Source organism: Manis pentadactyla, chromosome 6, assembly GCF_030020395.1.
Source record: "Manis pentadactyla isolate mManPen7 chromosome 6, mManPen7.hap1, whole genome shotgun sequence".
Lineage (NCBI taxonomy): Eukaryota > Metazoa > Chordata > Mammalia > Pholidota > Manidae > Manis > Manis pentadactyla.
The window spans coordinates 34,560,144-34,572,873 of NC_080024.1; the positions used below are offsets into that span (position 1 = coordinate 34,560,144).

The 12,730-nt window shown below is 37.6% G+C and overlaps 1 protein-coding gene across 1 annotated transcript in view; it reads left to right on the forward strand.

Annotated features, from left to right (window-relative positions):
* The window catches only part of MPP4 (MAGUK p55 scaffold protein 4), a 36,908-nt gene that overhangs the window by 12,367 nt on the left and 11,811 nt on the right, over positions 1–12,730 (forward strand). Inside the window, exons 10-13 of the mRNA XM_036927912.2 lie at positions 2,668–2,732; positions 6,656–6,673; positions 10,194–10,232; positions 12,096–12,116. Coding sequence (XP_036783807.2) covers positions 2,668–2,732; positions 6,656–6,673; positions 10,194–10,232; positions 12,096–12,116 — 143 coding nt within the window. The remainder of the gene's footprint in view (positions 1–2,667; positions 2,733–6,655; positions 6,674–10,193; positions 10,233–12,095; positions 12,117–12,730) is intronic.

Sequence of the window (12,730 nt, forward strand, 5' to 3'; positions counted from 1 at the left end):
GTTATTGCAGTTAAGGTGAGAGAAAAAGAGACAAGCAGATGGAAAGTACACACACTAATTTATAAATCCAAATGTCAACTTGTCCATATACCCTAAGTGTCTTAAAATGCCAGGAGAACCAGAACAATCATATCAGCTAGAAAAGAGAGAAGCACTTGAGAAACTAGGTTAAACTTAAAAAGGTAGTTCTAACTTCCTCTATTCATCTTTCAAGGTTGAGTTAAAACCTCAGTTACTGAACCTCAACCCACCACCCTCACCTTTGTGTTACTGAGGTTCAAGGGAGTGAATAAAGATAGAAAGAAGATAGGAAGAGGTCTAAGGCTCAGCCAATGTTAAAAGAACAAGAATCAGAAAAGGAAATAGTGAAAGAAATAGAGAAGGCTGACCAATGAGGCAGGATGAAGATCAAGACAGTATAGTGTCTTGATCAAATATGTCAGTTGAGGTGCCACAGAGAGGACTGAGCATTAACCATTGGAATATGTGGTCATTGGTGATCTTGACAAAAGCAATTTCAGTGGAGGGGTGGGGCCCAAATCCTAGTAGAGTAGGATTTGAAGAAATGGATGATACTGAGCCCAGAAACTCTGTGATATTTTAGTATAAAGCAGAGCAATGAAAAAATAGGCAGAGGAGATAGTGGAGTGGTATGAGAGAACTTTCTTAGGTGGGGTAAATAATGCTAGTGGGAATAATCCACTGAGAGAGAAGATTTTTATGATATAAGAAAAAGAGAACATAATTGCTATTATCAAAAAGAGAAGAGAAGATAATTGTTGTGTCTTTGAGCAGGCAGAAGGAGATGATCTAGTGTACAGGTAGAAGCTTTGGCCTCATATAGGATCATAAACAGTAATTGTAACAGCAGAGAAGTCAGAGTATGTGGGCAGGAGATAGAATATGAGCTTGTGGAAGTTCTGTCCAGCTGCTCTTATTTTCTCAGTGAAATAGGAAGCAATGTCATAAGCTGAGAGCAAGGGTAGGTAAGGAAGTATCTGGAAGGAGAGAGAAGGGTTGAAAAGTTGCTATGAGAACAGGAGAGCACATGGATCAGGTAATATAGTATGATCAGTGTTAAGGGCTCACTAAAGGTAAAAGGTCATAAATTTAAAGTGATTCTGGTCAGCTTCCTAGGGAGCAGGTCCAGATTAGACAGAATTGGACTTAACGGTGAGTCAGGAAAGGGCCAAGAGGGTGATTGTAATAATGGGCCATGGCATTTAAGCTGTTGTGGAGAGAAATGAGGGAGTAAGGGCTAGCAGAAAAGAAGTAAGATCAGTGGATTATAGGTTCAGATCATTGGGGTTGGGAAGATAGGAGGTGTTGGTAGAAGAAGAAATGCTGTAAACTGAGATTGCTGTTATTGGTGCTGAAAAGGTCCTAGGGTGTGACAGTGGGAGGCGGTGACTGAGGCAGAACAAAGGGAAGGTCATTAGAAGAGAGAAGAATGAAGGAACCGAGAGGCCAGGGTATTAGAAGGAGCATTTATACGCCTAATAGAATCATCAAAAATTACAACAGAACAGTGTTGAGAGCACAAGAGTGAGCAGGAGTAATCTGGGGTTGGCTACTGGAAGAGTGGGTGGATGATGTTCAAAGTCGGGGGCTTCTAAGGAAGAGGGAGAACGGTCTGGAGAGGCCATGAGAAGCAGGGACCAAGACTGCACTTCCTCCCGGCCAGTGGAGTGAAGTCTGTGTGCAGTGGCAGACTGGCGCCAGCTGACAGGTGCATTGGCCGCTCCTCCTGCACATCCTCGGTGAGGTCAGGGTGGCAGCTTGAGCTCAGCTACAATGAGAGCATCGACATAGAGCCGTCGCTCCCAGGGCTCCCCTTCCCCCAGGGCTGGCTTTCCAGCAGCACACCGCAGGGAATGGGGGAGCAAATAGCCACTGCTTGAAAGGTGCAGGGGAGCAGTGACTTCACGGTGACCTGGGTTTTAGTTACACAACGTGGAGGGCTCCAAGTAGAGGCTGACGCCTGAGAGATTTTCCTGAAGATTTACTTGGAGTTCCAGAGGGTATGTGAAAAGGCCTCAGGAACAGGTAAGTAGTGGATGGAGCCTTTGGGGATTAATATGCAGAGGATAAGGGGTGACAGCTCTGGGGGCTGTCACAAGAGGGATAAGGGCCTGATGAGATTAGTTCCTCTGGTCTCAGGGCAGGAAGCTGGGGAGGAGGCTCAGGTGAGTGTCTTGCAAGGAACACATACAGCTGACAGGCTTAGTGGATTAGTGCACAAATCAAGGACAGTAGAAGGAACTGAAATTCGTGAGACTCTAAAGGGACTGTAAGGAGCATCAGCAGCCTGAGAGGGAGCCAGAACATGCTCTAAACATTCTGAAGCCAGCTCAAGTAGGCTAAAGTGTCAGAGAGGCGGGGAGGGCACTATGGGTCACTCGCTCTGTAGAAAGCTCTGTAGAAAACTCACATCAGATTTTCACTGTAAGTCAGTGTTGCTCTGAAAAAAATCCTGTGTGGCAGGAAAAAATGATGAAAAAGCTGTGTACTTGGAGAATGTATTTGACAATGTGTTTGGAGAAGATATATCTCCCTTTTCACTTGGGTAGAGGCAGCAACATTCTAGGGAATACGGTCTCAGATTTATTTCACCTGGGTTGATCTGCATTGACTTTTTTTTCCTCACGGTATGTTCTTTCTGCATAGAAAGCAACGGGAGTTCTGGCGGACTCAGCCACACCAGCCTCACAGCCGCCTCAGATCAACCATCTGTGAGTGTGCTGATTCCTGCTCCGGGGAAGCCTGCTCCCTCTCTCCTAGGGCTGGCTTCTCTTCAGGAGAGGATCTTTAAATGTCCCCACTGCCCCGGATAACCTCCTGGCAGCTGTCTGCATCCTACCATAAATAGTCATTCCTTTGGACTGAGACGAGATTTCAGTTTATGAAAAGGCAAATGTTCTTGTGTTGGTGGCCTCCTCGGCACTCGCTGCTCCAAGATCCCAACAGCTAGCATGTGCATTATACATGCACCGGCCAGCTAGGCCACATGGCTGCACACAGGCCTTCATTTGGGTTCTAGTTAGGGGGATTAAATTTCACACCGTTCAGAAGCCCAATTAACATCTGTGTGTGGCTTTGATGAATAAACATAGGCATTTGTAAAAACTTATCAATGATATGATGGAATTGTTACTTAATGAATGTAGTTTGTTTGCTAGACTGTGTTATTCAAATAGCAATGGGAGGATGGCTGAGAAAAGGGTCCCTGGTGGCAAATGTTTGTACACTAGTTACTGCCTTAATAAAGCGGTTTGTTGCTTGGCAGAGCCCCCCAGAACCTGCTATGCAAGGCTTCAGAAATGGCCCTGGGCAGACCCCTGGAAAGGAGCTAAGGAAGGGATGGGGCACCAGGAGGACTGAGAGGGGCAAGGCAAGGAAACTAGAAGGGCGTTCAAGTAGACAGCAGGACCAGTGTCACAGATTTGCCCATGGCATATCCTCAGCCACTTTATTCTCACTTCTCTAAGCTAAAAAAAATTTTACTCTTTCTCTTGAAAAGATATGATGACAACTACAGAGATTTTTTTTTTTTTGAGAGGGCATCTCTCATATTTATTGATCAAATGGGTGTTAACAACAATAAAATTCTGTATAGGGGACTCAATGCACAATCATTAATCAACCCCAAGTCTAATTCTCAACAGTCTCCAATCTTCTGAAGCATAACAAACAAGTTCTTACATGGTGAACAAATTCTTACATAGTGAATAAGTTCTTACATGGTGAACAGTGCAAGGGCAGTCATCACAGAAACTTTCGATTTTGATCACGCATTATGAACTATAAACAATCAGGTCAAATATGAATATTTGTTTGATTTTATACTTGATTTATATGTGAATCCCACATTTCTCCCTTATTATTATTATTATGTTTAATAAAATGCTGAAGTGGTAGGTAGATGCAAGATAAAGGTAGAAAACATAGTTTAGTGCTGTAAGAGGGCAAATGCAGATGATCAGGTGTGTGCCTATAGACCTAAGTATTAATCCAAGCTAGACAAGGGCAACAAAACATCCACGGATGCAGAAGATTTCTCTCAAAATGGGGGGTGAGGTTCTAAGCCTCACCTCTGTTGATCCCCAATTTCTCACCTGATGGCCCCCCTGCGACTGTGCCTCTCTTAGGTTGTTCCTCCCTTGAGGAATCTTACCTGTCTCTGGCTAACCAGTCATCTTCTGGGGCCATACAGGGAAATGTAAAGTTGGTAAGTGAGAGAGAAGCAATATTGTTTGAAAGGGTTAGCTTTTTACTTCTTTGCAGATTTATGCCATGTGGCTTTTATGCCCAGCATTTGTCTTGAGGTGTCTTTACCACTTGGAAGAATTATGATACTCGGCAATTTCGTTATGAGGCACGAATTCCACTTAAGGGTTATAATTAGGAAGGAAGAAGAAAAGCTATAGAAGTAGCAGACGAAAGAAAACATGGGAAGATTGATTATTTCTTTGACATATCTTCTTGTAGAGTAACATAAGCATGTATAGGTTTTAAACTACTAATTAAATTGCATACACACATTAACATAATAGGAATACTGCTACATAACAAAAGCAGACCTACAATTACCAGCCATCTCCAGTGAAACCAAGAAAACCAGTTAGGCACCCTAGGCATTTGTAGAAACTTATCAATGATATGATGGATATTGTCTAACTGAATTTGAATAGTTTGAGAAAAATCAGACAAATTAAAACAACACATTCCTGGGAACTGTTCACATCCCATATGTTCTTTTAACAGTAGATAGTCTGTAGTTGCAAGATTTTGGAGTGCTGCAACTTGCACTTCTCCTAATTCTTGGTTGAGTTCCAACAGTATAGATCCAGTCAAATTTGTTGTTTTACGTATGCACAGGCCAGCTTAGATATCTCCTTCTTCATTCCAATGGCAAGTCCAGGAACCGGTGGGATGAATGCAGCTACAACTGCAACAGCACCAGGATCTTTGTTGAAGTTTTTTGATGATCATCTTCTGGAATGACTCTTCCAGAGGATGTTGATGTTGGAAGTTCTTCTTCATATCGTATCTTAATTCGTTTTCTGGGTAGCCAAATTAGGCTTTGATCCTCTGTATAAACACAAACAAACCCTTTGCCCACCCTTTGATATGCCATTTATATCATTGTGAAGAACTTATTAGAGATCACCCCACAGGAACTGCTTTTTTTTTTTTAAGAGAAAGGAATATTATCAGAAAAATGTACTTCCATAGCTGATCATCTGACACCCTTTAAATGATCAAAATTAAGGATATTTAGAGCATGCATTAATTGTTGATTTACAGTTAGTTTTATCCTATCAGGGAGTAATCTCCCTTTTCTTTCTTTTTTTTTTTTGTTATCTTTAATCTACAATTACATGAAGAATATTATGTTTACTAGGCTCTCCCCTATACCAGGTCCCCCCCCACAAACCCCTTTACAGTCACTGTCCATCAGCATAGCAAAATGTTGTAGAATCACTACTTGTCTTCTTACAGAGATATTTTTGAAAAAAGAAGACACTCATAAAAATTCTTTCACACTAGTATTATTTTCATACTACTTTCCAGTTATGGATACATATTTTACATGGTTACAGTAACAGCTGCAATAACATGTCTTCTTATCTTTTTTAAACTTAACTTTTTTTCAGAAACGTTTTTCTTGATGTGATCTTCATAGTGACATTTTAGTTATTTCCCCTATATATTGAAAAAGTTTGTTTGCCAAACTAGGTTGAAGTACTTCTTTAATTCATTTTCCTTGTTTATTTCTCAAAGGCATATGGAGATGTTAATGAAACTTCTAATCAGTTTCTGATAGCCACTGGTTTATTTTTGTTTATGTAGCCAAGTACTTTAGACTTTTGGAAAAGTCCCTCTTGGAAATAGGCTGCAGCCCCTCTTCTTATCAACACAAATTTGTAAGTCTAGGAACTCCAGGATTGGAGCCACTGACTTAAAGGGTCACTTCCCCCAGGGTTGTTTCTGATGGAGCATTTTCTCAACTATTAGGCCATTTATTTCCTTTTTAACTGTTTTAGATGATACTGCAATAAGTATTATTACTTATTATCTTCTGCTCTGCTAAAATGTTACCACAGGGAAAAAACATCTCAGGAGCAGGTTACTGAGTCATGAAGAACCAGCAATTTTATCAATCAAAAGTTATTGAAATATTTGCAGATGGTTGTTCAAAAATTATTTACTGAAGATGCACTTAACAGTTGTCATTCCTCTTTTTTTCTCTCCCTTCTTCCCTTCCTTCCTTTTTCTCTTCCTTTTTTTCTTTCCTTCCTGTCACAGTTTGAGTTCTAAAATATACTGAATTAAGTGCATTAATACAGAAATGAGTAGAATGCAACTGTTATGGAATTTACAGAGATGCAAGGGAATAGGATTTGCCAGAAGCAAGTGATCCTCATTTCCAACAAGGTTCATAAACATATTAGTTTCTATAGGATATTCAAATTTTTATCATTTTGTTATTCAATTTCCATAGAATTTCTAGGGAATAAACCCAGAATATTAAGTACTATAATTTTTGGCACTTTGCTTTTCTTATTGTAAGTAAATTAATCTAAGAAACTATAGCATAGACTATCTCTCATCCACTTCTCTCTTTCTGCTTCAATCATTTGTCTGTACCCAGCAGTTTCGATGGACGAAGGTAAGAAGTAGTATCTGGGGAAGAAAACTTTATTTCCAAAGTCTCCTAGAAATTTCCTATAGTTTTCTGAATTAATTTAATTCAGTTCAGCTTTTATTAAGCTCTTCCTATGTATCTAGTAGTATACTAGTCACTAATACCCTAATTTATAAGATGTCAGTCAAAAGAATGCACACATCATGTAGTTGTCCTAACACTGAGAGGAATAAAAGAAAAGAGAAGAAATATTTATATGTAGTCCCAGAGTCTAACACAGCACATGGCAAGAACTTAATAGCAGTTGTGAGCTGATCTGCTGTTTTATGTCAACTGCTTTACACACATAGTCTTAAAAATGATCATCTAAGGAAATTATGATTGTTCTCATTTTATGGATAAAAAGATTGAGCTTCAAAGAAGATAAGAACATTGTCGGACGTTGCAAGCATTTTGGATTTAAGCTTCTGTCTGTTGAAGGGCCCTGCATCAAGGGCAAATGGGGACCTCTCATTATTACTTCTCTCTTTCTTCATGCCCAGACACCCAGATGACTCTTATAATGACACAGACAGAGGCCGAGAGATCTATCTTTTCCTCTTCTTATAAGGCCACCAGTTTGTGTGGATTGGAGCCCCAACCTTATGACCTCATTTAACCTTAATTACCTCTGTAAAGGCCCCATCTCCAAATACAGCCATACTGGGGGCTAGAGCTTCAACATATGAATTTGGGGGTGGGAGGGCAATACAAATCAGTCCGTAACACCCAGCCTTGCTGGTAGTGTAAAATTGTTGATTTTGAGAGAGCAAAATCAGAGGCTCTCTTAGATCACTGAGTTCCAAGTTAGAAAACTCAGGGCTACTTGTGCTGTTACTGGAGAATCGGTCCTGTCCTCTGTGAAACAGAATGACAATTGTAGTTTTTATTTGCCTTTAAAATAAAAACCCTCTAGTTATGTTCTAGGAACTAATGAATTCACTATTGTCACAAATTAGTGATCTGGAAAATAATCTCTAAATGAATATAGGAATTGAATGACAGTGCCAAAAATCTCAGTTACCTATTTATCTGTGCTCCTTTATGTATAAGACAATATTCATAAAATTTTTCATATTGCATGTTTTACTTAACAATAATTAATTAATGATATGGTCTTTAAGGTGTGATAAGTTTATTGCACTACTTTATAATATTAAAGATTGTTATACAGACTATAATTTACACTTTTGAACCTTGTATAAGACTAATGTATTAAACTACCATTTATTGATCACCTTGGGGAATTCTGGGCACTCTGCTAGGCATAAGACATACAGTGCTGAAAGAAAAAAATTATATTTTTTCAGAACATACACTCAAATCAAATATTTTGAAATTAAAAGGAAAATCTAATTAAAAATAATTTATCAGCTACCTACTATGTGCAAGATAACTGTATTAAGCTCTTAATGTAAAAATTAGCAAGAGAGTTTATGCTTTCAAAGAGCTGTCTCAGAGGGTAAATAAGGCAAACAACAAAATGATTCTATTACAAGATAGAGTAGATGTGCAGTGGCAGAGAGTCCAGGGTAGTTGGAGAAATGCTGTGTGGCTCATCACAGTGCAGGGAAAGGGAATGGCATAAGTAAAGGCACAAAGAAGAGCCAATGACATCTACTCTAACAAATATAAGACATGTGAAGGAGAGAGTGAACAATGGCCTTCAAAGTTTGGTTTGGGTTATGTTGTGGAGGGTTTTGAGTATTAGGATGAATGGTTTTAAAAGGTTTTTTTTTAGGGGGTGGAAATTGGACAGTTACATGTAAGAGAATGAAACTAGATGACTGTCTTACCATACACAAAAGCAAACTCTGAATGGATTAAAGACCTACATGTAAAACATGAAACCATAAAACTCTTAGAAGAAAATACAGGCAAGAATCTCATGAACGTCAGCATGAGAAATTTTTTTCTGACTACATCTCCCCAGGAAAGGGAAACAAAAGCAAAAATAAACAAAGTGGGCCTACATCAAGGTAAAAAGCTTCTGTACAACAAAGGAAACCCTTAACAAAGCCAAAAAGCAACCTACCACATGGGAGAATATATTTACAAATGATATATCCACTAAGGTGTTAATACCAAAATATATAAAATAACTCATGCAATTCTACTCCAAAAACCAAACAATCCAATTAAAAAATGGTCAGAGGACCTGAATAGACATTTTTCTGAAGAAAATGTGGCTGACAGACACATGAAAAGATGCTCAGCAGCACTAATCATCAGGGAAATGCAAATCAAAACTACAATGAGGTATCACCTCATACCAGTCAGAATGGCTACTATGCAAAAGACAAGAAATAAAAAGTGTTGGTGAGGATATGGAGAAAAGGGAACCCTCCCACACTCTTGGTGGGAATGTCACTTGGAAGCAGTATGGAGGTTCCTCAAAAAAAAAAACAAATAGAAATACCATACAACCCAGTAATTCCACTTCTGGGGATTTACCCAAAGAAAATAAAATCACTAATTCAAAAAGATACATGCACACCTATGTTCAATGCAGCATTATTTGCAATAGCTAAAATATGGAAGCATCCCAAGTGCCCATCAATAGATGAATGTATAAAGAATACGTGGTACATTTACACAGTGAAATATTACACAGCCATAAAAAAGAAGGAAATCTCTCTATTTCCAACAATATGGATGGACCTTGAGGGTATCATGCTAAATGAAATAAGCCAGGCAGTGAAAGACAAATACCATATGATTTCACTTACATGTGGAATCTGAAAAACAAAACAAAAAAGAAGTAGACCCATAAATATTGACAATAGACTGTTGGTTACCATAGGGAGGGGAGGGGGAATGGGTGGAATAGATGAAGGGAATAAAGAGGCACAAACTAAAAACTGTAAAATAAATTGGTCATAAGAATGGTAGTACATCATAGAGAATATAACCAATGACACTGTGATATCTTTGTATGGTGATAGGGTGACTAGACTATACTTACTCTGGCAAGCAACTAATAATGTATATAATTGAGTCACTGTTGTACGTCTGAAACCAATATAACATTTTCTATCAACTTTATTCTGATAAAAAAATTAAAATGGAAGTTGTATTCTCTTATTTTTTTATATATATTCCAGCTAAAGGTAAAAATAGTAAGCATTTATTAAGCACTTACCATATGCCTGAGCTTTTCATACATTATCTCACTTACTCCTATCCTGTATGGTAGTTATTATTCCTATTCCCATTTATAGATAGAAAACTGAGGCTTAGAGGTAAACTAATTTGTCCAGCATTCAAAAACATATGCTTTTAAAACTTTAACCATTTTATGTTACATAGCCTTCCATACCAAAAATTTTCATTTAATATGGTGGAGTCCATATTAAATATGGATCACTCTCAGTGATCAAGAGTTGTAAGAACAACATTATTAATTATAAGGTGGTCTTTTATGGACATAAGTCTATCCATTGGGAATTTAGTTTGTGATACTAATACATTTTAAGGTCTATTTTTTCTTTTCTATCTATCACAGAAGATGACATGAAGATTGATGAGAAATGTGTGGAAGCAGGTAACATTTCCTCTTGATAGATTTACCACCAGAAGAAATATGAAGTACTTCAGCTATAGATTTTCTGATGCAGAGTTGGCCAAACGGGGCCACAGCTTTTCCTCTGGAAGAAATGTGTAAAGTTAATCCCCCACCTCATCCTTTTCTGTGGATCTGTCACTTGCATGAGATATACAGCTGTGGGAATGTCTTCAGGTTCCAAGTCAACCTTCCAGAAAGTGTTCTAGAAAGCAGTATCATGGAAATGATCACAGGAATACATAGATGTTACATCAGTAACATTCAGGTGGAAATCTTGAAACCACCCTGCTCTTTGTGAAACATGAAATATTGAGATATCAAATTTTAAAAGAATACATATCTTGTTATTGTCTGATACCATCTTCTGATAGATTGTAGTACAGGTAAGTAGCATTGGCTCCAAATTTTTGAGAAACATGAAATATTTTTTACATTTTATATGTAAAGTTATTTGTGAATTGGAAAAGATTTTTCAAATTTCATGACAGATCTAAGGTTGGCTCAAGAATCACTAGGGTTTTATTGGGAGACTAGTTTGAGAGTCTTTAGTCTAACAGGTGAATTTGTCTTGGCTTTATGGGTTAATCTAGTTTTTAGAAATTAAAGAATCATACGAAATCCTTCAATAGTGGGTATTTCAAAGATTCACATATTCTTCCCACAGCAACTACAGAATAATGTTGATACTATCTTTATTTTACCAAGTATACATTCTGTTGTTTAAACTCATTTCTGTTCTATAATTTTAATTAAAAGTTTTTATTACATAATACATTCATATATTCCCAAATTCAGAAAACTACAAAGTATATTCAGTAAAAATTTCTTGTCTTTACTGGGTCCCCTACTCAATTTTCTTTCTTGAGGCAATAATTGCTCTCCATTTCTTCCATATCCCTCCAGACATATTCTGTGCATATAAAAGCCATGATGTATATATTTTCTCCTCTCCTCCACCCTCATCCTCACATTTTCTTTTTAAACATCTTATATTTTTTAAAACTTTTTTTTATGGTGCAAGATACATGCTGTTTTAATCCTGTTTTTTTTACTTAACATTATAGACCTTGGAGATAAATCCATCTTGGTATGATAAGGAGCCTTTTATTATTATTTTTTGAAACAGTTAATTGGTTAAAAAAGTTATTGTGCATTTTTATAATCGCTTCTTGGTAGACATCTGAGTTATGCCCAGTCTTTCCTATCATAAACAATGTTACAATGAATGGCTTTTGAATGTAACATGTCACACGTGTGAGTATACCTCTGATGCAGCATTGTATGAGCCAAGGATGTGGGCCCTGGTAATGTTGCTTATGTATTTCAGATTGCTCTCCAAATAAATTATAGTTTCTTAATCCTAAATATGTCTTCAAAACAGTAGGAAGAGTTGTCTTAACTGGTGAGAAAGTTGATTTATATAAAATCTTTCCCAGTCGCCTAAGCAAGCCTACCCAAACAAATCATTCATATACTCATTCTCCTTGCCAGTCCCCTGGCTTGTGAAACTGCAAATCTTCAGACAGGGCACTTCCCACCTGTATCTGCAAGGTCTCTCACAGTAAATCTGTGCAATACCTGACGATCTATTGGAGTTTCCTGCATCATTTCACTTTTCCCTTCTCTCTGAGCCTCTTTTTTATTTTGTATGTTCCATTTTGTATTTTATTTATTTCTTTTAAGCTCCTGCAGCACCCCAACATACCATCATAGCCCAACTGCTTAATATCATATATCTTATTGAAGGCTTATATAGGGTCAGGGAATTAGATTGTTAAAATATCAACTTAGTATTGTACTATAATGACACTTCTGGTTTTTTACCTCCATGGGAAATCATAGATGAAGAAACATTTGAATCTGGTAAGTAGAAGATGAGTATTTGATACTGATTTTTAAAAGTGTATCCCAAATTTTGATATAATTTAAATACATATTTAGGGATGTGATGCAATATTGTTTCAATATCTCAGCAGTACAGTTGAGATATTGTAAACTTCACCTTAACTAGTGCCTTTCATTAAGGGCATTTTGGGATTCTGTGGGGGCTTTTTTTTATTGTTACACTGATGGTAGCACTACTGGCCCTCCATTGGTGGGAATGAGAAATTCTGTTTGTCCTGCAGTGTGTGAGACTACCCTGCAGTAGCTTTTCAATGTCCTGCCAGGCAAAATGCATTACGAAAATAATATAAATGAGTAGTCCTTTAATGCACAGTAGTGATGTAAGTTTTTGCAAGACAAAACAAAAAGCTCAATGGTTTAGAGGACAGTCATTATGGAGAGAGACATTTTAACAGAATGAAGGCATTGCCCTGCAATTATTGAATAATTGATGCCACACATTTTGTCTACTCCACACTGGAATAAACTACTCTGGTAAATAAACTGGAAAGTGAGTTGCCTATTCTGAACCAATTATTTTCTTTTTCTTTAATATGTTATTTGTTATTAATGACACATTACATAAAAGTAGA